At 43.8% G+C, this 23,770-nt stretch overlaps 1 protein-coding gene across 1 annotated transcript in view; it reads right to left on the reverse strand.

Annotated features, from left to right (window-relative positions):
* The window catches only part of SEC14L1 (SEC14 like lipid binding 1), a 54,824-nt gene that overhangs the window by 12,589 nt on the left and 18,465 nt on the right, over nucleotides 1-23,770 (reverse strand). The window contains exons 3-8 of the mRNA XM_048488094.1: nucleotides 8,680-8,829; nucleotides 8,461-8,592; nucleotides 7,899-8,027; nucleotides 6,338-6,563; nucleotides 4,696-4,805; nucleotides 2,217-2,406 (exon numbers count right to left, since the gene is read on the reverse strand). Coding sequence (XP_048344051.1) covers nucleotides 2,217-2,406; nucleotides 4,696-4,805; nucleotides 6,338-6,563; nucleotides 7,899-8,027; nucleotides 8,461-8,592; nucleotides 8,680-8,829 — 937 coding nt within the window. The remainder of the gene's footprint in view (nucleotides 1-2,216; nucleotides 2,407-4,695; nucleotides 4,806-6,337; nucleotides 6,564-7,898; nucleotides 8,028-8,460; nucleotides 8,593-8,679; nucleotides 8,830-23,770) is intronic.

Consider the following 23,770-nt stretch of genomic DNA (forward strand, 5'->3'; position numbering starts at 1 on the left):
AGCAAGAATTCTTTCTCCTAGGTGAGGACTGGGCTCACAGCAAACAAATGCTGGAACTAGCTACTAAGGGAGATTAAGAACATAAGAAAGAGCCTTGCTGGATCAGACCAGAGTCCATCTAGTCCAGCTCTCTGCTACTCGCAGTGGCCCACCAGATGCCCTTGGGAGTTCACATGTAGGATGTGAAAGCAAGGGCCTTCTGCTGCTGCTGCTCCCGAGTACCTGGTCTGCTAAGGCATTTGCAATCTCAGTTCAAGGAGGATCAAGATTGGTAGCCATAGATCGACTTCTCCTCTATAAATTTGTCCAAGCACCTTTTAAAGCTATCCAGGTAAGTGGCCATCACCACCTCCTGTGGCAGCATTGTTAGGAGTCTTGTTTAGGAGATTGTTAGGAGTCTCAAACACAGAGCATTTCTAGTTTGTCCCCCTCACAGAATAGCTGAAAAGGAGACATTCTCCACATGGATACAGGAAATTGGTGAAGATTTTTTCCCCACAACATGCTGTTTCTACTTCATGATACAACATGGAAGATTTATTTAACACAAGTTTCATGAATTGTTATGATAGAGGAAGAATAGTAGTAGTACTAGTTTGGATTTATATCCCCCCTTTCTCTCCTATAGGAGACTCAAAGGGGCTTACAATCTCCTTATTCTTCCACCCGCACAACAAACACCCTGTGAGGTAGGTGGGGCTGAGAGAGCTTCGAAAAGCTGTGACTGGCCCAAGGTCACCCAGCTGGCATGTGTGGGAGTGCACAGGCTAATCTGAATTCCCCAGATAAGCCTCCACAGCTCAGGTGGCAGAGCGGGGAATCAAAACCGGTTCCTCCAGATTAGAATGCACCTGCTCTTAACCTACTATGCCACTGCTGCTCCTTCCCTTTATATACTCTGTTTCTCATAAAGATGTCAGTAGATTGTATATTCCTCTGCCACAGAACAAAGCATGCCAGACTTTCTTTGCTGCAGAAAGTTCCACCTGAGTCCTAGTGCTTATCTAGTCCTGCTCCTCCCATTCGTTTGAAAGTAAAAATACATTTTGGCATAAATGCTCTTGTATCAAAGCACCATGTTCAATAATGCACAAAATAATGGTTTTGACAAAGGCAATGTGTAAAAATGAATAATTCTCATATGTGTTTAAGACTATATTCTGATGCAGCAGCATACAATTTTCTCAACCACTACACCTCAAGTGACCTTTCTGTGGAACAGAGTGTATACATATATACAAGTAGAGCACAAATACACAAGTAGAGGAGCATCAGTCAACTCAGAGCAGAATACCTGCTTCCTACTCTGCCTTCTTTAGAATGTGAAACATATTTCTTTACTCACAGACACATATTTGGGCTTGGTGGAGGCCGGGGAGTCCCCAACCTTTTTGATCCTGTGGGGTCTTTTGGAACTCTGACACAGCATGGTGGACGCAGTCACAAAATGGCCACTGCATGAGGCGGAGCCTGTCACAAAATGGCAGCTTCAGCTTACCTTCAGTCACACTATGAAAATTCTTTTGCTGTGGTATGTTTTAAAAAATCTGCACAGCCACTTTACAGGAACACGGGACAGGTGCCACATTAGGGAACAATGTGCAGAAGAGGATTGTCAAGCGAGTCACATGAAGCTTCTGAGTCATTGATTTCACTGCCCTAGAACATTACACGCTGTGAGAATTACGCATTAAGAGCCAGTGTTGTGGAAGTCCTGTCATATTTGTATTCAAGTAAAAAAACACAAATCACTCAGGAATTCTCTAGGTCAGGGTCCCCAGCACCCATGGCTCCAGTCAGCAACTTTCCTGGTGTCCACCAAGTGTTTTTAGAAAGTGGGTGGGGCCAAGGGGAGTTTTTGCCCAGCAAGACTTCTCATTGGCTGTGCAGATTTTTTAAAATGTTGCTTTGACTCCACCCAATACATTCCACAACTGTTTGAAGACCACAGCAAAATGATCTTCACTATGCTAAGAAAGGTAAACTATGAGAGCCATTTTGTGACTGGCTCTGCCTCCTGTGGAAGCCATTTTGTAGAAGCCATTTTGTGATTGGGCCTATTACGCTATGTCAGAATTTCAAAGATATCTGTAGGCTCAAAAATGTTGGGAACTCCTGCTGTGATCATCTATCACACTTGAGCAGACAACATGCTTTCTCATCTGTAAGGTCTCCTAGTCACCTATAAAAAGCACTCCAGAATGCTGTTACTATACCTTTGTCATGATGGTGCCAACCTCCTGCATAATAATCTTCCAGTACTTGAGGAGGGTTCCAAGTATCTAGAATATAATCCACCTGGTGCTGTTTGCGCCATGTTAAAGACTGGCAGAGAATCTCTCTGGATTTGTCAATGTTGAAATCTCTAGCACGCAGGAATCTTAAAATGTGTTCATCCTTTGGAATCTATAAAAAATGATGGGTTAGTTAGTCTCTAGCAGTATTTGCAGCAAAATACCAGTTTCCTCTGTATCAAAAACTAGACATTCTAGTTCAGGGGTCTGCAACCTGCAGCTCTCCAGATGTTCATGGAATACAATTCCCATCAGCCCCTACCATCATGGCCAATTGGCCATGCTGGCAGGGGCTGATGGAAATTGTAGTCTATGAACATCTGGAGAGCCGCAGGTTGCAGACCCCTGTTCTAGTTGATTAACTGATCAATTTGTTCCGCAAAACTCCAAATAAAACATTATCTCACAAGTTTCTGTTCTTTTGAATGATACCTAGCACTCCCCCAAATATGGAAATACCTTTTAAGATGGTTCCTTCAAACCACAGTTTTTGTACGTTCTTGCATAAAAACGAGTTCATTGGGGCACTTTCTAAATCAAGCAGTATTTAATCTAACTAACCCAGGGGTCTGCAACCTGTGGCTCTCCAGATGTTCATGGACTACAAATCCCATCAGCCCCTGCCAGCATGGCCAATTGCTGGCAGGGGCTGATGGGAATTGTAGTCTATGAACATCTGGAGAGCCACAGGTTGCAGACCCCTGAGCTAACCTATCAATTGGCCACCACAGCCATACCAAGGAGTACTCTGGATAAGTTTTGGAAAATGCATGACTCCCTTCTGTACTGAGTTTTACCTTTGAGAGAATGACATTTCTATCACTTTTAGCTTCCTTTAGTGCAGGGGTAGGGAACCTGCGGCTCTCCAGATGTTCAGGAACTACAATTCCCATCAGCCTCTGTCAGCATGGCCAATTGGCCATGCTGGTAGGGGCTGATGGGAATTGTAGTTCCTGAACATCTGGAGAGCCGCAGGTTCCCTACCCCTGCTTTAGTGGTACAGCAGAAGGGCAAGGTGAAGATTAGCTAAACATGATTACTCACAAAGGAGTACAACTCAGAAGCACAACCTTGCATGAACTAGCAGTACCTCATGCAACAGCAAAGGGCAATTTCTCCCAACCTCTCCCTTCTACCAATCAGCCACACGCCCACTTAGTACATCCCACACTGTTCAAAGAAAAGCTTTTGGGAGAGCAGCAGGTAGAAGGAAAAGGTAAGCAAAGATCCTGACCATAATATCTACTTTACTCATGATTAATCCAATCCAATTATCAGTTTTCCTCTAAGTGTTCCTGATAAGAGCTATGCTTTCAATAAAAATAATAATTAAATATGGCATTTTTTCTGAAGCATGGGCCAGAGGAAAACTAAAGGTAATCAAAATGGCTTACAACAGGATGATAGAAAGGGATCAGACCAGAAAGAGAAGATGCCAGGAGGCCAAGAACTGTTTGCCTGCAGCCTTTGGCAAACAATTCTTGGACTCATGCCAGCTTCAAACATGACACAGCCGCAACTGCACATTTACTACAACTGAACCTACCTTTTGGAAAGCAATCATCAATGCAAACACCATGTCATGTACCTGTATGTTATATGTCTTTCCAACTTTTTACAAGGCCCCTCGACTCATAATTGAAAAGTCAGACCTCAGCTTTCTGATCTAAATGAAAAAGACAACCTGCCTTTGAGAAACACATCAGGAAACCAAGGCAAGGAGAAGGGGAGACTGAAGGGGAAGAAGAAGAGTCTGCAGTCTCACTGTGAGTTAACCTTAAGACAGGCATTCCAAGCTTTACCATCAGTGTGCCACAGAAAACACAGGGAAAGACAGAAAATTAGAAGTTGATTATCCGTGTAAAACTCGCTCATCTATGTGAAATCAAGTCATATAGCCTTTACTACCTTTAAAATTAATCATATCTGTTTGGATCAACATTTTATAAATTATCAGCGACCCGTCCAAATGTGTATTCTAACATCCTCTCAGACACACTGCACAGTGAGACAAACCCTAAACTAATGTAATGGCCAAGGCCTCATGTGTAACAAGTTCTTGTGACGCACAGTAAATCCCCTAAAGGGACATAATAACAGCTGTTTAGGTTGTATTGGTTTCATAACCTTAAGCATACCAAAGGACCTCTGGACTGCCCAGACCAAGCTTTGTTTTCTTTAAGTCTGAAAGCATGCGGTCTACGCACTTCGGAAACTAGATTGAAAGATTAGACATTTTTAGTACACAAAAACTAAATATACTGGGTTCAAACTAGTTCACGGCTAATTTATGTAGAAACTGTTGTCCCCCAGGATGGATTACTGACATTCTGCCAGACCATCTTGAATGTTGTGTACTTTTCTGATAGACAGGAAGTCAAGCAGGAGAATGGATTCTTACTTTGCCCTTGTGCGTTTCCTGGAGCCACTGTCGAAGCCTGATCAGGCAGCTTTCTTGAAGCGGCGTCAGATCACCCAGGTATCTCTTGATGTAATCAGCATCTAGCTTGTCTGCAATGGTATTTATACATTACTAGAGGCACTGATTGCTTGGTCAATTAAGAAATAGTTTTCTGTGCATGTACTTGAAGTTGAAGCACTTGCCACGTGCAAAGTCAACTTCCCATTTTCAAGCCTTCAGGCCTAATTACCCAGTACGCTTTTCCCCAGGCTTCTGCAATTCTCATACATAAATTCACATGGGAACTCAATTCCCAACATGGGGCCAGATTCAGATCAGAATGGTGGTGAAAAGGGGCTTCGGCCTTCTATCTTATGCTGCTTTTCAAGCCTGAAATGGCCTCAGGGATTCCATATACCCTGTTAGGAATTCCATGTTTACTGGTGGGACACAAAAAGTACTCCAACAGTACACATGGGGTTCAAGACAGGTGATATAGAATCCCAAGGGCCATTACAGGCTTCCAAATTATATTTGCCACACTTTTTGTTTCTCCAATGAGGCAAACAACACTACCCTAGAGTGGTTTGAGGTCAGGAAACATAGCAGGGGGCACATCCCTGTGATACGACAGGAAAAGATTCCACCCTCTTCTCTTCCCCAGGTAGCATTAACCAATCATATTGGAAATATTAATGAGATGTTGGATTAGTGTGACATTTAATGCCTTCCCAACAAGTTAATAAAATGAAGTGTGTTTGTTACTCTTGGTTCCTGTGTTCTCACCAACACATATAACCTTCAGCAAACCGTAAATAGTTTCCAATTGGTATCTGATAAATAGCTTCTAATTGCTATCTGCTAGGATCTCTGGCTTAACAATTAAAGGATTTTGTGTGTAAAAAAAGAGAGACAGAAAGAAATCCACTTTGCCTCACGTTCCTAAAGCTGAATGTGTGGATAATGAGGTGGTTCACAACCCTCCAACCTGAAAGATCTGTTCTGTGGTAAAAATAAACATAGAAAAGTAAAAGACCCGGATCAGGGTTTTTACATTGTCTATGTTCTTGATGTTAATCAAGCCTACAAATTCCTGGGAAATCAGTCCCAAGAACAAAGCTCAGCTCCAGGTGCAAATCCAACTAAATGGACCTAGGGAAAATGTGTAGTTTGACCCCTTGTTGTATCCAATTTTATGAAGTCAGCTTTACTGATCCTTTTTCCCTCTAACAGTTCTAATATTTGGGACCACCAAATATTTCCAGCAATACCAGATATTATGCTCTACACTACCCAAGTCCTCAGTCAATAAAAAACCTGAGAGCTGCCAATACTGTGTTTTTTAAAAAATGATAAAGAACCTCAGCATTTGCCTACATACTTTATTTCATGTCCCTTAAACAAAGGTGGGTAGCTACAGAAGCTGTACGTTTTCCAATAGACAGACCTCCTAATATTTCTGTTTTTAATTTTAATTTAGCAGTGTGTATGTATGGGGGATGGGGAGAGGAAACAGTGTCCAATCTATGTGAGCTATAGTGTTAGAAAGATAGTGTTTAACCTTTTCTACACTGTCCTCCAAACTAATTCCCTCCCCGGGCAGCTGCTCACAGGAAGAAAAACAGAAAGAGCAACTACGCACCATCAGGTGTTCCTGCTGTCAGATCTGATGCAGCATTGCAGGCACCAATATCCTTAGTGATCAGTCCCTCTTTAGCATGAGGTATGCCGACTGGAGAAGACAGTGGCCTTCTGAATTGAGATACGTTGCACTCAGACATAAATTTGACAGGTGGGGTCCAACGAGGAACAAACGTTATTCCTTCTTCACTTAGCTGCTTCAGGTAATATTCTATTATTTCTTTGCCCTTTGAAAACAAGATAGCTATTTAGTCAATGTACAAGCAATTCCTGGAAACTGTACCACTAGCTCAGTGGTTCTCAACCTGGGGGTCGGGACCCCTTTGGGGGTCGAATGACCCTTTCACAGGGGTCGCCTAAGACTCTCTGCATCAGTGTTCTCCATCTGTAAAATGGATAAATGTTAGGGTTGGGGGTCACCACAACATGAGGGACTGTATTAAAGGGTTGCGGCATTAGGAAGGTTGAAAACCTCTGCACTAGCTTGTCTACTCTTAGAATGCCATTACAGATTACTAGTCCTTATAGTTTTCTTCACCAGCACTAAAAGATGAATAATACAGGCAAGAATATACTAGCTCCTTGGTTCAGAAAAGGCATGTTGCGAGCCCTCAGCCCCCACACACCAGCAGATATGAGAAGAGAATCACCTCCCTGATTCATGTCTGGTACACATTTAGGTGTAGTTTGGTTCAACTAGAAGTCACGGTGCTTGCTCCTAGTAATGTTGTCATTTACTGCATCAAAGACAAATTATATTTTGTTATCACTAATGTAATGTAGATAACTGTACTCTCTATAATAGTTAAAGTGCAAGTTTAATATTCCAAGTTCTTTAGAGCCAGTAATCTTTCATCTGCCTGCTGGTTAGGGTAACAGCACTGATGCCAGTGTTGCTGGTCAAATCATACCTGCCACTGGGCAGTAGTTGCTTTGGGGGAGATAATCACTTGATTTAATCCCCTCCCAGTAGCAATCTCTTGATTTAATCTCACCTTCCCACACAGACATGCCTGCTAGCAAACATAACTGGACCAACAGTGCTTACATTCATACTAAGAAGAGAAGAAGAGTTTGGATTTATACCCCGCTTTCCTCAACTGTAAGGAGTCTCAAAGCGGCTTACAAACTTCTTTCCCTTCCTCGCCCCAGAACAGACACCTGTGAGATAGCTCAAAATCACCCAGCAGGTTTCATGTATAAAAGTGGGGAAACAAACCTGGTTCTCCGAATCAGAGTACACCACTTGTGTGGAGGACTGGGGAATCAAACCTGATTTTCCATATTATAGTTCATCACTCTTAATCACTACGCCACACTGGCTCTCTAAGAGAGTGTGATGCCTTCTAATCTATTAACTGGCACTGGAAAATACACTGGTTAATATTTAATGTTGAATCATGCATTCTGAGGCACTTCTGTTCCAACAACCCATATTGTTCAGACAACTATATGCCACTAGCCGAGAATGAGAGAAGTAACATAATACCACACCAAAGTGGCAACAGGGCTTACTAAGAACAGAAACCTGCAATTTATGAGCCCAAAATTTACAAGCCCACCTTTTTAATATTGCTGGTATATTGCTTCATGGCAATCTTTTCTACTGTGCTTTCAAAGCCAAAGAAAGATTTGATATCCAGGCTTGCAGATTGCTCAAAACAGGTCCAATCTTCATTGTCTGGGTGCACCTGGAGAGTTGAGGGGAAACAAAAAAAGGCTGACATAAGAAATCCGATCAATGACAACTGCTTCAAGTACAGTATTCTATTATGCTGGAACAGGAAGTATCTCCTGGATGCTCTTATAAAACTACAACACAAAAAAGGCTCACTTTTCACAGTAAGCAACCAGCAAGTCTTAAGAACAAAAACCGGGAACTCAAACCTTATGTGGGCTGTTGTGTGACAGGTGATTTGATATTCAGTGAGATTATGTCCACAACAACATTTTTGAAAAGTAAGTACATGTTAAGTAGCTAAAGTGTGGTAGAAATAAAGATGTGTTAGTTACAACACGTTTATCTAGGAGTGCCCCGAAATGAGACCTCTGATCATAACCTTGAAATTGAACCACAAGCCTGTCTCAACTAGTACAACAACTGGATTCCTCTGCCTTACTCACCGTGTAACAGCAGTGTTCGTTAATCACAACTCTGTTTGCGAAGGTTTCATTGTAGGCCTCTATGTGTAAAGTGCGTTCTCTTCTGTTCAAGGAGTTCTTTTGGATAAAGTAAACATAATCTACCCCTGCAATCTGAGAGAAGACAAACACCAGGGTCAATCAGCAGCATCTTTGCAGACAAACAGTTAAGCCTTTAATTCACCCTTCCAGTTCAGCTACCTTTTTCAGCAGTCGTGGTGCATCAATATCCAGTTTACAGCGTCTTTCAATCACATGTATGGCTCCATCATCACTCTTGAACTCATTCATAGTATCACTGGCTACAAACATGGGAATGAGGGGGCATGTTGGAAACCGTTTCTCATAAGCCTGCAAAGACAAGGAAGGGAACACACACTGAAAGCTTTATTATCAGACTCTCCAGGTAGCATTTTCTCGTGCTTAAGCTAAATTGACCATAATTTAAACCTGTTTTGTTTTCATAATACATTTTAAGATAAGAACATCTTTGTTCTTTAAGATGAGAACATCTTTGGGCGATTTCCACTGCTTGATAGTGAGGCAGGAGCTGGAGTTCTTCTCCTTCCTTCATCCTGGGGAAATCGCCCTCCTCTTTCAGTTCTGAGGCTCCAGCCACCAGTTAAAAAACTAACCTGTAATGCAAAACTTCCAACTTTAAATGTAAAACTGTGCAAACATGAACGACAATTGAGAATTGATAAGAGGGCATGAGGACAGACAGAGTAAGTAGGAAGGAGTGAGGAATACAGATATGGTGCCTGCTGATAATGATGACATGGGAGGCCAAGATGTCCTCATTCGCTCAAAGAAGAACCTTTCATAGTAAGTAACCAATAGCTGGTCTCTCTCTGAGCTCTGAGGATACCTTTGGGACCACCCCAAGCAGTGTCCCTGTTTGCTGAGTGGGTTGTCGTTGTATGACTTTAAGATGTGCTACAGAACTTCTCTCCCAAACACTGCATTGGCAGAACTGTATGTGTTGAACTTGTAATGTCTGATAAATGTGGAGATTGATGACCAGGTCGCCACCTTGCAAATTTACTGTTATAGAAGCATTCATTCTAAATGCAGCATTGGTAGCTGAGCTTCTTATTGAATGAGCAGTAATCCTAAAGGGTGGATCAAGTTTTTGGGCCTTGTATGCTTTCACTATACAGTCTTTTAGGAATTTGCTGATGGAAAAATTAGACATTTTGTTTCCTTGATTAGGTGGCGAAACCACTGTGAACATTGCCTTGGTTTTCCTAATGTCACGAGTCCTGATGATGTAAGCCTTGAGGGCTCTTCTGACATCAAGTTTGTACCAAACAAGTTTCCTGTGGTGTTTCATTTAAGGGCAGAATGAAGGCATATTTCTTGTTGTCTATGAAAAGTAGGATTCACTTTGGGAATGAAGGTTGGGTCTGACAGAAGGACTGCCTTGTCCTTGTGGAAGGCGCATAAGGAGGATTCAATAGGCAAGGCTCTAATTTCCAAGGTTCTCCTTGCGGAGGTGACAGCCATGAGGAAGATAGTTGTCATTCTGAGAAATTTGAGTGGGATATCTGATATGGGTTTGAACAGATGTTCAGTGAGTTCATTCAACACAGTCTTTAATTTCCAGGTAGGGTATTTATGATGTTGAAGGGAGACCTTTGATGTAGCTCCTTTAAAAAAAATGATTATGTAAGGATGTTTAGTAGTTATCCATCCTTCAAGTCTAGGTACCACAGTGATAATCGCTGTCACTTGTCTACGTAATGATGCCAAGTCATATCCCATCTTGCAGAAATTTCAATAAGGTTGATATTGTCAGGTGTAAAGGTTTGACTTTCTTTCGCCGGCACCAGTGGACAAAAAGGCCTTCCAGGCCGAGTTATAAACACGGCTGGTAGAAGCCTTTCTGGCAGCTAACATAGTTTCTATCACATCAGAGTTGAAGCCTGCATCTCGCAGGAGTTTCTGTTCAACTTCCATCCAGTCAAATGTAATCGCTGAGGTTCTGGGTGCCAAATGGGAGCCTAGGATAGAAGATCCACATGTCCAAAAAGGAGCCACCAATATCACTACTGCTTTATTGTTCTTGGATCTGGGGGAAGGTTAAAGGGACCATTCACGGCAATGTTACTAGTTTGCAAGGAACTTCTGGGAGATGTGTGAGCATCCTGTTCCCCTGTTCGGCTCTGAGTGCGGCTTCCTCCACCTGAGTGCTGCCGACCTCCATAGGAAGGAGAATTCTAGCTCCTGCCTTCCTAGCAAGCAGTGAAAATCACCCAAAGATGTCCTCAGAGAGAGAACTTGTGACATTAAAAAAGCTACTCTGTGCATCTCAATTGTCTATCAACAGCACTGTGTAACACTTAAGGATTTTAAAAGCAAGACTAATTATCATTCCTTCAGAGAGCCATCCAAAGGGTTTGCCAAGTACCTCCCCTGAGCCTAACAAAGGCATCCAAAGCTTATTCCTGAGGCTAATGTCTGTCCCTAAGCACAGTCGCTTAGCTCTTTTGATGACAGTGTACCATTTACCAGTCTGTACTTGTGTCTAAAAACACAGCGCTTTTTATTAAGTTGCTAACACAGCAATAACTCAAACAAAACAAAAGCTGATGATTGTGACGAATCTTTCCGCTTTACAAAATTAGGCACTGTGGAAAAAAATAGAAACACAAGACTCCAGCCTTCACAAGATAATCTCAGACAAAAGATTTACAAGATGTTTCATGTTTTTTATTCCCAAGGCTACATGCAGGAAGAGGAGTGGTTCTGGTATGCATATATTATCAAACAGCCATCTTCCTCTGCATTATTGCCTCTAAGTTCATCATCCACTACTTATTGATGCTACAAAGCCAGTGTTTTGTTCTGGCCAGTCACAGTGGAATATTTTTCTCATGAGTGTGCAAGGAAGAAAAGAGACAAGACTCAGAGGTTAGGAAAAACACAACTGAAGCAACAAAGTTAGCGGCTGCCTTGCTGTAGACTTATAACTTGCCTAGTGTCCAAATAGTAAAATAGCAGATTTACCTATGAGGCTGCTCCTTGTTCCAAAAGATTCAGTCTAAGACATTTAGAAAAAGAAGAAGCAGTTGCCTGTAAAGAAGCCAATTCTTTAAATGAATGTTGCTAGGAGTGTCACGGCAAGGACCTAATTGTCACCCCAGAAACCACATGGAGCCATAACGTCCCCCAAAATTTTTATTTGGTTCTGGGGGTAGAAAGAACCATGAACTAACAGGCGACCTGATTGGGTTTTCAAGGCAAGAGACATTCAGAGGTGGTTTCCATCGCCTGCCTCTGGGTAAGCTAAGAGAGTTCTGAGAGAACTGTGACTGGCCCAAGGTTATCGAGCAGGCTTCATGGGGAGGAATGGGGAATTGAACCTGGTTCTCCAGATTAGAGTCCTCCTCTCTTAACCAGTATACCATGGTGCTTGATTCTAGTTCTCATCAAAATGATAAACCTTCTGCAGCATCCCAACCATACGCCACTTCTTGATGGAATACAAGGCATTATAGGAGGCTGATATTCTTGGAACTATCATGATGCAATGCAGGCCAGCATTTTACATTCCCTAAACATGATAAAATGCATTCTAGTTCTGTGTGCTAATTATTGGGCATGCATCTTTGGTAGATAAAATATTTGCTCAAAAAGCCTGGTTATCACTAGCTCTTTCTGATCTAATAAAATAGTAGCATTCAAATAGTAATGTTTAAGCTAAAAAAAAGCTATTCAGCAACACAACATCATCTACAAAAAAGGAATAGTTGATTTTTGAGTCTTATCTGGTGAACTGGATTTGTTTCCCCGCTCCTACATTTTTTCTGGGTGACTTTGGGATAGTCACAGTTCTTCCGAACGCTCTCAGCCCCACCTACCTCACAAGGTGTTTGTTGTGGGGAAAGGAAGGGAAAGGAGTTTGTTAGTCCCTTTGAGTCTCCTTACAGGAAAGGAAGGGGGCATAAATTTAAATTCCTCCTCTTCTTAAATATCATAAGAATATAAGAAAGAGCCTGCTGGATCAAACCAGAGTCCATCCAGTCCAGCTCTCTGCTACTCGCAGTGGCCCAACAGGTGCCTTTGGGAGCTCACCTGCAGGAGGTGAAAGCAATGGCCTTCTGCTGCTGCTGCTCCTGAGCACCTGGTCTGCTAAGGCATTTGCAACCTCAGATCAAGGAGGACCAAGATTGGTAGCCATAGATCAACTTCTCCTCCATAAATCTGTCCAAGCCCCTTTTAAAGCTATCCAGGTTAGTGGCCATCACCCCCTCCTGTGGCAGCATATTCCAAACACCAATCACATGTTGCGTGAAGAAGTGTTTCCTTTTATTAGTCCTAATTCTTTCCCCCCAGCATTTTCAATGGATGCCCCCTGGTTCTAGTATTGTGAGAACATTCACCCAAGCAGCCTCCTAGCAGGGTCTGGACAAGACCGAGCCTTGGGCAGAATTGGGCAGAAAGAAGAAAAGGAAGGCTGGGATTCTGGGATTCCAGTCAAATCTTGGAACACATCAAATTTGCCGCCCAGTTACCTGTCAGTATCTATAATTTATCAGTATCTATAATTTTCAATAGGGCCCCATCTGTGGACATTTAAATCCAGAGATTAGGGACATGGACATTCAAAGCAGATCTTTCTACAAACATGAGAAAACATTTTACACACAAAAATGGTGAGGGGGGGGAACCACTGGGGGAGTTAAAACCTCACAAAATTATAAAAGGAATGGCTGTAGCTGTAAGAAATAGATGCCTTCAGCAGCCATTGCTAGGCAACCACAACAGTATTGCCAGTCTTAGCAGTACTAGGTTTCTGTCACTAAAAGACAGGGGGAAGGCCAGGGCCCTTTCAAGGGCTGGTTCGGTCTTTCAGGGAGGATTCACAAAAGCAAGGCCTAGTAGCAACTACAGGCAACTTACTATCACTCAACTGCCTTTACTTACCCAGGCCTAGCAGCTTACTACGGCTCAACATTAGTCACCCAACCAAAGACAGTGCTATGTGGTGGTTAGGTTTGGGAGGGGGGCTGGAGTAGGATCTGGGAAACTAGGTTCAAATCCCCATTCTGCTATGGAAATTCAGTGGGTGACAAAGCACTAGCCTCACATTTCTAGCCTAAACCGCCTCACTGGTTGTTGACAGTATAAAACAGAGAAGAAGAAAATGATGTGAGCTGCTTTGGGTCCCCATTATGGTAAAAGGCAGAGTATAAATGAATTAAATAAATTATAAATAAATCTGAAGATGGGGGGGGCATATAAAAGGTAGGTTTGCTTGGTAAGCAGGAAAGAGAAGGAAGCAAAGAAATGTGAGGATATGGGAGCTGTCAGGAGGTAGGAAAGAGGAAATAGTGTGGGGAGGAAGGTTCATGGGAAAGTGTAGTGCCCTGGAAAGTCTTTTCAGGTTCCCTACCACACAACTGGGCCCAGCGATCACCACCATGCAATGGGCTCAGGTTTTCCAAGTACAGGCTGTCGAGGAAGGAGAGAAAACAGGTCAGCTGGTCAGATAGAGTTTGGATGGCTAATGGATGTGAAGGAGAGACAAAAGACACTCGAAAATTCACATTAAGCCAGAGTCAACTTCGATCATCCCACAGTCTCAGCAGTAATGAAAAGTCACTTTCAAACTGAGAAAAGCCAGCAGTGGACAGAGGGTACAAAAAGGGGGGGGGGGATTTGTCCATTTCAGAGCACACTGTTCAGTATTAGATAAGAACTAGAGACACTAATTCAAATCTCCACTCATTCATGGACCTCTATGGATTGCCTCTTACCCTAACACAAATTCTCCTTTATAAGGCAGCAGAGAACTGAGACAAGTTCAACAAACAAAATAAAAAAATTGAACAAACTAGGTGGGATCAGGAGTTATTTCAGTGGATGGAAATCAGGTAGGAATTAACTATATACAAAATATGTCCAACACCCGATAAGTGTTAGCGCAGGCACAGTTCTTAATCAAGCTTAATAAATTTCTTCAGTTGCTTAGATGTTATGAGAAGTTCTTTACTTTAAAATGGCAGTTAGATGTTCCTGGCTAATGGATTCACAATGTCTTTTGGTTCTAACAGGCTGGTACCCTTCACACAGTACAGATACAGTCTTCATATTGTTAGCTACCCACTTCGCATAAATCTCCCTCCTGAGGTAACTATAGCAAAACACTAATATACCAAAATGGGAATCCCAGTTCTAACTGGTTTAAGAATTCTTCTTCTACACCCAGAAGCTATATTCCATTCCCTTTTATTTATGATCACCAGTGGAAACTCTCACTAATATTCTACCTTCAGCCTTGACCACTAAATTTTTCCTCACTGACCCAGTGGGTTCATATGGAGATTCCCCATTTTATTTCTTCCCTCAAAGGCCAGCCATTCTCCCCAAGAGGAAACAGATAGAAGCAATTTAGTTGGCGCTGCCAGCTCTTTCACTGTTCTGGACTCTGGTAGGTCACCCAGGGATTCCCCTCGCTCCTCCAGTCTGCAGTCTCAGATGCCTTTGGTTGAAAATGGAGACAAGGCTTTTTCCAATGGCAGCACCTCACTCATGGAGTGCCCTTCCCAGTGGTGGGATCCAAAAATTTTAATGACAGGTTCCGATGGTGGTGAGATTCAAACAGTGGCGCATCTGCACACATGCACCTCCAGTCCCTATTGGGCAGGAAGATTGCTTTAGTAACCTCTTCTTGGCACTCAGAAAAAATTCTAGAGAAGTGGCGAGAACTGGTTGGATCCCACCTCTGGCCCTTCCCCTTAAAGCTTTCTTTTACGTATTTAGTCAAAATGTTCCTTTTGGAACATTTTAATTTCTACCAACTGAAGGGACCCATACAGATTCTTCTGACTGCAGGAAACCAGATTTGGTTCTAAAGTGCAAACCACCTCCTCAGTTACATGATGTTCTGGGGCTAGCAAGTGTAAAGGCTTTGGGTTCATTGCCACAAGGCAAGCTTTGTGACAAGCAAGTAGAACATGGAGATCGCTGAGGCAGAAGTTGTATGTGAATGACAAATAAGATCTATTTACGTATAGGTTCACTTTAAAGAACAGACCAGCAGCAAGACTGTCAAAGGACCAACCTGGCTGAGGTATAAGTTTAATCAAGTTATGAATTCGGAGTGTTTCAGGTAAAAACAGGCATTCACTAACTAGTCACTAGATTGTATCCTTTCACCAACTCAGGATTCCACACACATCAGCCTGTCCCTTCCCAAGAGTGAGCCCAAATGGTACAACGTCTGCTCATTATCAGAGACAGACCTAGAAACTAGGTACTCTATTCTTTCCCAAAGGGAGAGTTAAACCATTCTGTCATGCCACCAGACACACATACCTTTCTAACTTTCTGCTCTTTACTGAGGCAGACCCAAAACAATCACTGCACCCTTCCTCAGGAAGATCTGAAAGACCCCTGGAGTGCTTCCCTCCAACATTCCATCCTCCCCAAAAGGTGACTGGATGCTAAAGAAGCACTCCCATAGGCTCATCTGAGGGGCTGTTTCTCCCTTCAGGGGCAGGACAACCTCCTATAAGCCAAACACATTCTGTTTACATAGGCTTTTAATTAAGGGGTCTTTTAACACCATTTTAGAGTGCTTTAGTCTGAAACTTTTATATTAAGCTGTTCAGTTGTCTGTGTTTGTATGCTGCAGCTGGGTCTGTAATGCCAGATTTTAATGCTGTTTTTAATTAATACCTTATTGTTTTGTTTTTACTTATTTTTAAGCTACTTCAGACAGTACCCATGGAGAGGCAATATAAAAATTTGCTAAATAAATAAATACGTAAAATTATTTTAGAATGTATGTGTTCCTGCGGCTTCTTTCAAGCTGCCTGGATAAAAAAATATACTTGCCATTGGCTAGCTAGCAAATGATTTACAGATGCTAATTTTATGTAATTACAATAGCAATTAAATAAGCATATATGTTCTTATGTTCTTGTGATACTATTTTTGCCTATGGCTTTGCTGAGTTATATCACCTCTTTCATTAAAAAAAAACCTTTAATCAGAGTCTTTTTGTTATTCCAGCTTGCTTCATTGCCTTAAGACAAAGAGTTAAAGATTACATAACTAAACAGCAGCAATTTCCAAGTGTGCCTCATTCAATGGCTACAACAACGGCTTAGCCTTAGCCAGCAGAGGCAAAGCAGATCTATGGAATCCACACAAACTCTTTCCCCTCCCTTGCATGGTCAAAGCAGGGCCACACAGAGTGGTAAATGGCTTCCAGAAATACCATAGGTGTGCAATCTTTTCAGCCCAGCTTTTTGGGGGGTGCGGGGTGGAACTATGACAAATATCAGTATGCGAGAAATAACAAGGGAAGTCTATCATGTACCACAGAATATAATTTTATTAGTTACTTTTAAGACTTATGTTTGACACTCAAGGCCTTCCCTTGCCCTGTTCACATTTCAACTGTCTCCAACTGCCTCCATTTAAACAATCTTCTGAATCATTCACTGTATTCTACAGATGTAATGTTCATCAAGCCTCTTATTTTGACCCCTGCTTAAATCTCATTTATCTAGAAAGGAATAGACTTAGTAAGGAAAGGCCCACCTTGTTTCTTTTCCTCCATGTCTCATTTCACCCCCTCATTCCCTTATTTGCTACAAAGTCCTGACTCCAGTCCACAAATCAAGACATTCTTGTCTTGTCCAGCAGGCTATAAGCACCCTCCGTCTGTATGAAGATAAGATACCATACTTTTGACACTCATGAAAAATAGTAGCATGTTTTTCTTTTATTTTTTGCCACCCACTAATCATACGCTTGTACATCAGAGCAATTAACATTTAATTTAATTATTCAATTGATAAACGGCTCTCCCCCATCAGGAGTATGTGTGCATACAACTCGGAACATTTAGTCTTCTAGGCTTAGGTTTAAAATATCCCTAAAGATAAAGGGATCTGTGACTGTTTCTAGTGCACAACCTTTACCCTGTGGGCCCCTAAAGCTCCAGGAGGTTCCAATGGTAATTTAAGAGAATGAGAGCTAAATTATCTCTTTGGTTAATTCTCACTAAAACCAGCCTGCTTAAGGCACTGAACACACAAGACCTAATGCACAGCAACTCTTGTGTGCTGCTGAGAGCAAACATCTTTATCTGCTAAAGAAATTTATATCTGGATATGGCAATGTAAATATTAGTGTCCTCTCTTAGAACTACACCCTGCCTTGTTTCTTCTTAGAACAAAAACAAAATCCCTGTACTGACATTTCCTATTTCTGGATGGGTCCCAAAAGCAGGAAGGGGGTGGGTGGGTGGATGGATGGATGGATGGATGGATGGATGGAAGTATTAAACTGAAAAGCAAGAACTGCTACCGTGTTTTATGCATTCGAGAGGCAGCACCTGCAGATTACAAACCATGAAACACCATCACAAATGCTCACAGGTGAAGCCTGTCAATGTGAAATTCAGTTTTGAACTACACAAGTTGCACAACAAAAACATGCATCTCAAAATCAAACTATGTACGTCATATGCAGATTTAAAAGCACTGAGGGAGATGGAACAGGTTGGCAGAACAACCAAGATTCTTGAACTGAACCCAAAAGATACCATTCACATTTTTTTCTACCAAGGGGAGAAAGACATTACAGTGTGGGGGAAAAAGTCTAACTGGAAATCCATTGCTTATTCTTCTATTATGGTCCAAACAGTTCTGTAGTTCTCACAAGCTGTGGAATGCACGGGGCCTCAAAGGGAATGAGATTATACTGTGTAATCATGCAGGATGTATGTCAGGTGCAATATTTTTTCAAAGCAGGAACATGATAACATCTCTGCTTGCTGCTGATTAAATCACAAGCTACATTGCAAAGAAACCTTTTACATTAAGGAAGCTTGAGAACTCTTACATATAATTAGCATACACGTGGAGTCATGTTCCTAGCCCAGATACCCAAGATTCCTTTATTTTTCTTCGAGCTCTCACTTTAGCTCTTCTTTGAAACGAGGAAATGGTATAATTTCCTGACCTATAAGTGCTTTATGTGAGCACATATTTCATTCACATTATACAACTGCAGAAACTTTTGCAATATGGTTTGAAACCCACATAATCCCTAATCCAACACAGCATTTATCAGCCTCTCCCATAATTCCTAGCATACTGTGCATAACATTGTTTCTCCATTTCCTTGACTATTAATAGAAGAACAGAGACTCCTGTGTTTTACAAAGCTTTTCTAGGGTTATTATTTTTATGCAATCATTTATCCTGAGATAACCCTTCAAATCCAACAGCGAAATCAGTTAAATAAGGAAGACAGATCAGAATACACGGTGAAGAGTCACAGAATCAACTCTTTAAAAACTACAAATCTTGTGTTTTATTATTTCAATAATGCTGCCTATTGAAATTCCCCAGGCATTCATACGCCAACTACAAAGTCAGCCTAGACTTGAAGGCAAATATGGGCTAAATTTCCTTCCCTGGCTGTACTTTCCTCATAGTGCATAATTGGTTCTACAACTTCCTCTTAAGACCCTGTTATTTATACATTACTAAATGATTCCCCCAAAGTTCAGCCATGCAAAACTTAGTTATTTTTTTATAAACAAAAATACTTTGAACATAGTTTCCCAAAACAGAAACACAACTTCTAAAAAGGTCACTCAGATTCCCCAAAACAGATAAGTAACAATTGCATTCATGTCACACGAAAAATTATCTGGAAGGTTCTTATGCCAGAAGTTCTCAAAGCATAAAACAGTTTTTTTAATTAAATGAAGGTTAGATGCTAGCACTAATATATACTTAAATGTACACTGATTGTTTTAGGACTGCTTCCTCTACAGAAGATGTTTAAGGGATCCAGCACATAATTAGGTATTTACCTTGTTGAAGGATATTTATGTATGTACTAGCGGGGCCTGGCCATGTGTTGCTGTGGCAATTGTCCTTCTCATCACAGTCCGCAACCCACACAGATGTCCATGCAGGTCCAATGATCCCCAGCATAGCCTTTTGGGAGCAGCAATGGCGTAGTGGCTAAGAGCAGGTGAACTCTGATCTGGAGGAACCGGGTTTGAGTCCCAGCTCTGCAGCTTGAGTTGTGGAGGCTTATCTGGGGGATTCAGATTAGCCTGTGCATTCCCACACACACCAGCTGTGTGACCTTGGGCTAGTCACAGCTTCTCGGAGCTCTCTCAGCCCCACCTACCTCACAGGGTGTTTGTTGTGAGGGGTGAAGGGCAAGGAGGTTGTAAGCCCCTTTGAATCTCCTACAGGAGAGAAAGGGAGGATATAAATCCAAACTACTACTACTACTACTACTACTACTACTACTACTACTACTACTACTACTTCTTCTTCTTCTTCTTCTTCTGCTTCTTCTTCTGCTTCTTCTGCTTCTTCTTCTTCTGCTTCTTCTGCTTCTGCTTCTTTGGTGGTCAAATGGAATCCCTCTTTCCATTTTCAATTCACATTATTATATGGTGCTGTTCTGGTTTTTAGTATAAGGTAACCCTTTCCATTCCACAACGGAACTGTCCAGAGTGCGAATCCCGCTATCCATGAGGCTGGTTGACACGCACAGTCCTGGCCTGGGTAAGGCAGAACTGGGGCAAGGAGGCTATCCCAGTCAGGCAGCAGAGGCAGGGTGGTGAGGCGCTCAGATCAAGGCCAGCTCCCTGGGTTTTTAAAGGGCCACGTGCAAAAGAAGCGGAGCCGGTAGTGTTGGTTCGCCCCCACCCCGTGGATTTTCTTAGAAGAAAAAGGCAAACTCCAGCTTGCTTTTAGTAAAAGAGAGCTGTGGCGAATATGGGTGAGGAAGTGGGTAAGTGGTGGTTGGATGTGAGGGAGGGCAGAGTGAGGTGTGTGAGGATGAAGTGGATGTGTATGAGAGTATGTGTGTTGTGTGGTAGTATTGGGTGAGGCAGAGTGTAGTAATGCACTGCTGACCCAGCAGCACCGTGGTAGAACGTTGGAACGCCAACGGACCTACGGCCTTCTGGTCGCACCGCACCCCCACTCCTCATCCCCCTATGAGTCACGGGTCATGAACTGTCTGGCTCAGTCACCGGGCGCAGGGACAATGGTCTTGCCCCCAGGTGAGAGGATTTCAGGCTTCCAGACGCTTTTACGCCCTTCCTCCATCAAGAGAAGCCAGGTGAGATCATGCATCACATGATGATCTCCCGCTCTCCCGCCTCCCGCTCTCCCGGAACTCCCCGTCCGGTCCCTCCCACACTCGGCAGAATAACAATGGGCCAGCAAGGTGCTAGGAACCAGCACGCTGGAGAGACTCGCTAGGGAACATCGGACCTCCTGGGTTCTCGCCAAGCTGCCATGCATTCCCACCAGATGTTATCTCCGCTACCTCGCCTCGCTCTTACTTTGACCACGGGTTCCATCTACAAGTTGCGCCGAAACCCGGAATCCTCGAACCTCCACCCTGCTCACCGTCGCCTCGGGAAAGGGCTTCTGATACCTAAGTCCGCTTTTGATCGGCGCGATCCATAGGGACCACCGTTTTTCTCAGACGCTTCGTCCTCTGATCGGGCGAGATCCAGAGACACGCTGGCCCTAGGACACTCTCTCGTCCGGGACGGAACACCGGGTGAGTATGGGAGCTTGCAAAGCAGGGCTTGCGACAAGCACGCTGACGAACTGGAAAGCTGCTAGCTTAAATGCAGGGTCCCCTGCAAAGAGAAGGGAGCTGCGCGAAATTGGTTGAGGAGACTGAAGCTCACCGTCCATGGTACCCAGAGGGGGACATTGAATCTTGCGGGACTGGGAAAATCGGGCGACTCTTCAAGCATTACACAGAGCTCCTGCCGATGTCACTCGCTACTGACGGAGACAATGTTAAGGTCGCCATCAGCCTGCGGTAGACCTATGGCCCCTTGCTGTAGGTCACTCCTCCTTCGATCTTTCACCTTCAATTTCAACCCTGAATTTCTATCCGCTAAATTGACGCTTGTCCTTCTGCCCCTTGCTCCTCCTCACTTCATTCCACTCTCCCGCTGCCTAGCCTCCCCCTTGTTCACCATTCCGGCCACTGCAGACTCCGGCCAGCCACGTGAATGGCGCTGGTTTAAACTTCGTGAGCGATAGCCACCATCTGCAAGAAAGAAACCTTGACGGAAGACTTCCATGCCGAGTTCTCGTGATTGTGCCCGTCCATTTCACAGAGATGGGATACCGAGGGGAGGATGGTGCATTGTTCGCTGGCTGGTCGGTGCACCGCCTCTTTGCCATAACATCCTCACTGAGTCTCGCTAAAGCGACGCGCAGACGTAGGGAATCACTCAGCCCCACGCGGAGAGGTGGCATGCTAGAGGCAATCAGCGAGGGAATCACTTCTAATGGTTCCGGGACGACTGAAGACCACCTTCCGCGATGTTCTGAGCCCTGCAACAATTTTAGATCTGGGAGAGCGAAGTTCCTCACTAGCAATGCTTTAGCAGTGGCAGTTACTTGGCGGCGCTCTTTCTACACCACCAAGGCAGCTTTATGGCTGCTGTAAGCTGCCAGCCCCAATGCACAAGTCGCCTAAGCCGGTGGCCACCCTTACTGTCGCCTTCTGAATGCGCCACAAGGCGCTTTTTGAGTCCCCACCGGGATAGCCAACTCCAGCAGTTTTTCTAGCACTGCAGAAGCCTCAGAGCCTCCTATGCTGAGTTGTGAACAGGCTCCAGGAGGCCCTCAAGAGAGGCAGTGGTTGACAACGAGGGAGGCCCAGGGCTTAACTCCTGCTTTGCCAAGGAGAACGCCTCCATTGAGTGCCGCAGCTTATCAGCAGGCCTAGAAGGAACCCCGAAGCTGGCCACATGCTCAAGCTTGCCAGGGATATCGGTCTTCGCCCATCAAGCAGCCTCTAGTCAGCCAGCCTCCGCTAAGGACAGCCTCTCAGACGTAGTGTTCCCACCATGGGCAAGCTGTGACATTTCCGGAGGAATTGTAGGCTGCCCGGCGTGGGGCCTTACAACCCTGACGGAGGGAGGGTCTCCCAGAGGGCTGGGCGACCCCAGGAAAGCCTAAGACCGGCGCTTCCTAATGCCCGGGCTTTGGGAGGCTCAAGGCCTGCATATCCTCAGCTCCGGAACCAAGATCCGCACCTCCTTCAAACCCTTCCCCGGAGTTCCTTCTCATCAGATCTCTTCGCTGCTCCAGCCTGCCAGTATAGTGATCCCATCCCCACGGAGACCATTAGGCTGGTCTTGCCAAAGCTTCAGCCAGCTGAACAGGGGTTGCTCATCATCCCAGGGTCATCGACTCCATGCCAGGGAGCCATCCACATCTGCAGGTATGGACAAACATCCCGCAGGAAACTGCCAAGTTCATCTGGAACACTCCTGCCTCCTAAGTGCTCTCCACCTCCTAGCCCAATCTAAGTTCAGCTAATCTTAAATCTCGCTGCTCAGCCCCCCCCCTACGCCTATACTTCCTGCTCTCATAACCCCTTCTACTTCCAAAGTCACTATGCCTCCAAATTCATTAGTGCTCCTTAGAATGGCAATGCATTTCCTAAAAATCTCTGCAGAGTCCACAGTCACTGAATTGCAACAGAAAAGAAATGCTGGACGGGAAGAGGACCTCGCCGCTTTGAACCCTCTCAGAATGCCCTATAGCCAATCTACAGTGACAATGAGGCATGGAAAGGGAAGATGCCTCACACAATGGCCTTAAGCCAAAAAAGTCCCTCGCGTGAAGAAGTAGCCCCCTCGGTTCCTCTCCAGCTGGTAAGTGTCTAAACTAGATCTCATAGCCTCTGAGCCTGGGTGCAAAGCTCCTAAGCTCAAAGCTCCCAGTGGCAGTAAAATCACTGCACCCTCAGAGAGAGTAAGATCTCAAATCAGAGTCTAATCCTCCCTCGCTACTTTAAGCCTGTATGCCTATATATGCTCTGTATGTCTTTCTACCCCTTTCAAGAGACCCCTAAAATTTTCCTCTTCATCAGAGGGATTTGTCCATTGCTTCTAAGCTATGCTCCTATGCTTCAATTAAAGTCTCTCTCTTTGATTATTATGTGTGCTATCGCCTTTGAAAGGCTCTGCACCCATTACAGCATCAACAACCTTAAACAGGACGCAGCCTCGCGTATTGCTCCCTAGAGGCTTCAGATGGGACTCTGTTTAGGCCACTTCCATCTTAGTTTAAACCCTCAAAACTCCTTTCTTCAAACTCCTTTCCTTGAGAGAACCTTTCCTTCTCGGCCCATCTGAGCTCTACACTCAGCTACACATGGGCATGCAAGTTTGCATACATATGAAGCCAAAATCATTTTCTATGCTCCCACATTCTCTAAGCTGGAGTGCTCCTGATAGTCACAGTGCCAA

The sequence above is a fragment of the Sphaerodactylus townsendi genome, linkage group LG03, assembly GCF_021028975.2.
Source record: "Sphaerodactylus townsendi isolate TG3544 linkage group LG03, MPM_Stown_v2.3, whole genome shotgun sequence".
Classification (NCBI taxonomy): Eukaryota; Metazoa; Chordata; class Lepidosauria; order Squamata; family Sphaerodactylidae; genus Sphaerodactylus; species Sphaerodactylus townsendi.